We start from the raw sequence: 5,955 nt of genomic DNA, 5'->3' as shown, positions 1-5,955 counted from the left end.
AATATTGACACACACACAAACACATGCACACACACAAAAATACACACAAACACACACACACACTCTCTGTTTGACCATAAAAAATCTTAATACATTTGAAAAACTAAAATTGTGCATAATTTATTCCTTGACCAAAAGTGGAATTGATTTAGAAAATCAATTGCAAAATAGTGTCTCAAGAAACTCCCAAATATTTGTAAGTTAGGTAGTAAACTTTAAAATAACTTATATGTTAAAGAAGCAATTATACTGGTTATTAGAAAACATTTTGAAAGAAAATGCAGTGAAAACACATACATGTAAATGTGTATGAGACATAGCCAAAATAATACATAGAAGAAAATTTATCCTTTTAAATATTTGTAGTACCAAAGAAAAAAGATTGAAATACAATTCTCTAATCTTTCAAAAAGAGAAGATAGAAAAAGAATAAATAAAATCCAATATAATCTAAAAGAAGGAAAAAAAATCAAATTGGTGAACCCTAAAGCAAGCAATAGAGATAACCTTAAAATACAAAGTTAATTTTCTTAAAATGATTAATAAAATTGATATATTCCTAACTAGAATTATCCAGGGAATTATCAATAGAATAAAAGAGAGAAAACACAAATTATACATATGAGGAATGTAAAAGAAAACCATATGCAGGTTTTACAATGTTAAAAGGGTAATAAAAGAGTATCATCAACAACAAGTTTGTGCCACTGAGTAAGTGTGTAGAAGTCACCCGCACAAGTCGGGAAAACTGATTTTGTGACAAAGGTGCAGAGACAATTCAATGGAGGAAAGATAGTCTTCTGAGCAAATGATGTTGGGACAGCGGGTATTCATAGGAAAATAATTGAAACAAGGCTTACATCTCACACTAAGGTGTCTACAAAAGTATGAAGACAATCTCAAAATGGACCATACGTCCAAGTGGAAAATGTAAAACTGTAAATCTTTTAGAAGAAAACATGAGAAAATCTTCATGACCTAGGGTTAGGCAAAAAGATTTTTGACATGACACCAAAAGCACAATCCACAAAAAAACCCCAAAAGCTTAGATTTCATCAAAATTAAAAATGTTAAAAAAATATTAAAAATGTTTGCTCTGTGAAAGTCACTATTAAGAGAATGAAAAAGACAAACCAGATAGGCAGGAAATATATGCAAAATATATTTTCACCAAAGACCTCCTATTCAGAATCCAATGAACTCCTAAACTCAGTAGGAAGAAAGCAAATAATCCAGCTGAAAAATGAACAGAAGACTCACACAGACACTTAAGGGGCTATGTGGTGGGGAAATAAGCATATAAATAAGCACACAAACACATGTTCAATGCCATTAGCCATTAGGGAAATGCAAATTAGAGCCACATGAGATAGCACTCCACATCTATCATAACGGCTAAAATTAAAAATACTGACAATACCAAGTTGCGGCAAAGATGCAGAGAAACTGGATCACTCATACATTGCTGGTGAGTGAATCATAGAGTCATTCTGGAAAACAGTTCAGCAGTTTCACATAAACTTAAATATCCACTTACTTTACAACCCAGCAATCACACTCTTTGTATTCATAATGATGCTTGAGAAATGAAAAACTTATGTTCATACAGATATCTGCACATTAATATTCATGGTAGCTATATTTGTGATGGCCCCAAACTGGAAACCACCCACATGCCTTCATTGGGTGAACTGATAAGTACATATTGTAGTACATCCATACAATGACATATTATTTATAGATTTTCCTCGACTTATGATGGAGTTAGGTCACTATAATCCATTGTAAGTTGAAAAGACTGTAATAGTTGAAAAATGCATTTAATACATCTAACCTATAGAACATCATAGCTTAGCCTAGCTTAGCTTAAACATGCTCAGCATTTACATTAGCCTAGTGTTCGGAAGAGTTATTTCACACAAAGTCTATTTTATAATAAAGTGTTGAATATCTCTTGTAATTTATTGGGTGTTGTACTGACAGTGAAAAACAGAATGGTTATATGGGTACGGAATGGTGATAAATGTATTGGTTGGGTTGTTTACCCTCTTGATCGCGAAGCTGGACGGCAGCTCAGCTTGCTGTCTCTACCCAGCATCACCCAAGAATACCATGCCGTGTGTCACTAGCCCAGAAAAAGATCAAAATTAAAAATTCAAAGTATGGTTTCAACTGAATGTATATGGCTTTCTCATCACCATAAAGTCAATAATCGTAAGTCAAACCATCATTAGTTGGGAACAGTCTGTAGTGATTAAAAGAACAGACTATTGCATTGATACATGCAATAAACTAGGTGGATCTCAAGGGTGTTATGCTGAGTGAAAACAAGTCAGTCTCAGAAGGCTGCATAGTGTATGATTACACTCAATGCATTATTATGATTCCATACATAATGCATGATTCTACTTGTACAACATTCTCAAAAGGACACAATATAGAGATGAAAAGGAGATCAGTAGTTGGCAGGGGTTAGCAGGATTGCAGGGGTGGGGAGGGTGTGCAAAGGGAGTATTTTTAGGATGATGGACAGTTCTGTATCATGATTTCAGGGGCAGTTGCAAGAACCTATTCATGTGATAAAATTTCATGGAGCTGTGCATCAGAAAAAGGGGCATATGAGAACTGATGAATCAGACTAAGATCTGTATTTTAATAACATAAGTATAATAAAGTATTTAAATAAACATTTATCAATATCAGTTTCTGGTACACGTGTAAATATTATATTTATATATATGTATATATATTTATAACATCATGCTGCTTCCCAGGCTGCTGTGGACATCAATGGGTCTCCCCTGCTTAGCTACAAATACTTGCAAACCAGGTAATCGGCTGCCTGTCAGCACTCAGAGGTGACATGGGACAGCAGAATAGATGTCTCAAGTAAATATACACTCTCCTCCCTGCATCACTCATTAATGAGTAGTTCTGACCTCAAAATTAAAGGAGGGCAGCTTTACAGGCATTGTCTGTACTTTCTTTTATCTATTTGCCTTTGCTCCTCTTATATTAATTCATCCACTAAAACAATGAACCCAGATGTAAGACTGACAGCTCTATTCTTCATGATTGTGTACAGTATACAAAACTTCAGTCACCAGCTTCTGTAGTGTTGACATAGACGAAGAGTTTGCAGCTTGTTGACTTCACATTTTGTAGAATTGTATTATAGCATTGTGTCACAACAAGGTCTGGCATGCTTATCGTGGCTTTATTTTACAAAGAGAAAAGTAACCAGCCACTAACAAGTGAGAGTGAACACTTTGGGCCACTGGGACAGAAAATGTGAAGTGAGGACAATTCTAGGACACATGATCTAATAAGTACAATTCTACTCGTGGAGGCAACAGGATCGCATATCCTGATCCTCATCAAAGTCTAATAAATAAGACTCAATATCAGATTTCAAAGGAATAATATTTTATTCCTGATACAATTTCATAAAACATAAATAACTGAATAGATTCTGAAAGTAAGAACAACTGATTTTTTTGTCGTTTGAGTGTGAAGTAACTTATTTATGGAAAAACCTAAGTAGAGCCCTAGAACCCAGTAAACAAGACATACATTAATTATTTGGATAAGATTGCCTTTCACCAAGAAAGCCAAAAGTCTATGAGTTTCTGAAGAGTTATTAGACCCTGAATGGAGAGAGGTAGGTATAGGCTAAATGATGACCAGTAAAGTAGATTTTAAGAAGGGTTCATAGCATATACTAAATTCTGTTTAAAATGGGCTGGAAAAATTGTTCTGCTGCATAATCATCAATGTATACCAACTTGTTTATTCTTCAGTTCCCTCAGCTCAAACCTTTAATAAGAATAACTTTTTCCATGCCCCTTTTCATATACTACGTAGGTGAAAAGTGACAAGGTAATTAATGACCAGGGAAAGAAAAATAGAAAAGTAAAGGTTGGAGGTGTGCCAGATCTTTTTTCCATCTGTGCACAGACCACATGGTCTATGAACATTACACCCCACTTCCTGTTTGGGGGGGTCACACAGGAACCCAGGTACTATGTATATGCGCTGCCAGGCCCTCAAAGACTCTGAGCTCTCAGCTTGAGGCAGAAATAAGCACATTTGTGCAGGGGAATCCATGCCTCATGCCGCTCTCCAGCCTGCTCTGGGTGTTCCTGGCCTTCACCTTCTCTGGTAGGGATGCTTCCAAACATGGATAGGAATGTTCAGAGTGAAAGGACTGCACACAGGCACGTAGTACTTCACATGGACTTGGGGAGGAAAGAGGATTGGAGAAAAGCAAGCATCTTATGATTTCAATGTGGTTTGTCTTCTGATCCTAAATTAGTCTAATTCTTATGCTCTTTTGTTCACTGCTTCATCTCTGTTTTCTGCTTTTTCCCATAGGATCCTGTGTGGCCCAGAAAGTTACTCAAGTCCAGCCAGACATAACCTATCAGGTGGGCGAGGCAGCCATCCTGAACTGTCGGTATGACACAAGTTGGGCAACTTGGAACACAGACATCTACTACATTTACTGGTATAAGCAGCTACCCAGGGGTGAGATGACTTTCCTTATTCGTCAAGAATCTAATAGCCCAAATGCAAGGAATGGCCGCTACTCTGTAAACTTTCAGAAAGCAGATAAATCCATCAGCCTCACCATTTCAGCCTTGCAGCTGGAAGATTCTGCAAAGTACTTCTGTGCTCTCTGGGACCTCACAGTGCTTGAAGTAATAGGAAAAGCTGAACAAAAACCCCAGAGCTCAATAAGAGAGCCCTTCTACTGCTGGAGTCAAGCTGATAGGCACACCTGCAGATCCCAGACAAGAAATGGTAGTCCTGTGGTTGCTTCATCTGTGGTCTGGATCAGAAGATTTTATTTTAAATAAAAGCTCCTTCTACCTCATTTGGAAACAGATGTTCAGAGTAACTTTTTAAAAAAAAATTATTTATTCATTTTATTTATTGGCTGCATTAGTTCTTATTGCCGTGCGCAGGCTTTCTGTAGTTGTGGAGAGCAAGGTCTACTCGTCATTACAGTGCATAGGATTCTTATTGCAGTGGCTTCTCCTGTGGATCACGGGGTCTAGGCAAGCGGGCTTCAGTAGTTGCAGCACATGGGCTTGGTAGTTGTGCTGCACAGGATTAGTTTCTCCATGGCACGTGGGATCCTCCTGGACCAGGACTAGAACCCATGTCCCCAGCATTGGTAGGCAGATTCCTACCCACTGGAGTCACGCTGAAATGCACACCTGCAGAAAGGAAGCCCCAGAGTAACTTTCTACTAACACATTCTCAGTGTTGAATTTTTGATTTTGAAACAATCATGCAGAATGTGTGTCAACTTGTCTAAAGTTGAAAACTTGTCCCCAAATCATTTAAAGTGACAGTTTAACCTAAAGACCCTCACATCACAAACCTGGGTCTAGGTATCTGGAATTGACATAAAAACTACTTCCTTAGACCCTTCGTCCTAGGCTTTGTGTCAGGGTACAATAAGAAGCAGAGCACGAGTGATGTAGAACAAGAGATTAGTTATAAGGCTTAGAACTCAGGCAATGGCTAGAGCTGGTGGAAGAGTCTACACAAAGCTATTCTCTTTGTATCTGGTATTGAGCCTGAATTTACTGGAAGTCAACTAGAGTAACATTTGGGAAGGAAAGTTGGACATGGACAAAAGCATGGACAAACTGTGCCATGTAAGGACATACTAGAATACATGAGGACAATGGAACTCACAAAGACACACTAAAACTTTTCTCTCACCTCCTTCAGCCTCACAGTCGTGGGTGACCTTAGGAGAAGTGGGTGTCATTTGCCATCATGCTACATGCATACCTGGCCCAAGACAAAGAAGATGAGGAGGAGATCTGGTGGGAGGTGGAGGAGTTGTGAGTCAACAATAAGATGAGCTATCAGATCAGAAGCAACATGTGTGAGTTGCCACAGTGCCTGGAGCCCTGCACCAACCAGTGCAGCATAAAA

At 38.0% G+C, this 5,955-nt stretch overlaps 1 gene segment (V, D, J or C); it reads left to right on the top strand.

The window, feature by feature from the left end:
- The first annotated feature begins 4,112 nt into the window (after nucleotides 1–4,112).
- LOC130844608 (T cell receptor delta variable 1-like) lies at nucleotides 4,113–4,859 on the top strand. The segment is given in 2 exon segments: nucleotides 4,113–4,161; nucleotides 4,375–4,859. Coding segments are annotated over 2 exon segments (534 nt in total).
- Nucleotides 4,860–5,955: the final 1,096 nt, after the last annotated feature.

The sequence above is a fragment of the Hippopotamus amphibius genome, chromosome 2 (assembly GCF_030028045.1).
Source record: "Hippopotamus amphibius kiboko isolate mHipAmp2 chromosome 2, mHipAmp2.hap2, whole genome shotgun sequence".
In the NCBI taxonomy this organism is placed as follows: domain Eukaryota; kingdom Metazoa; phylum Chordata; class Mammalia; order Artiodactyla; family Hippopotamidae; genus Hippopotamus; species Hippopotamus amphibius.
The sequence above is the reverse complement of the archived record's forward strand: the minus strand, read 5'-3'. Positions and strand labels throughout refer to the sequence as shown.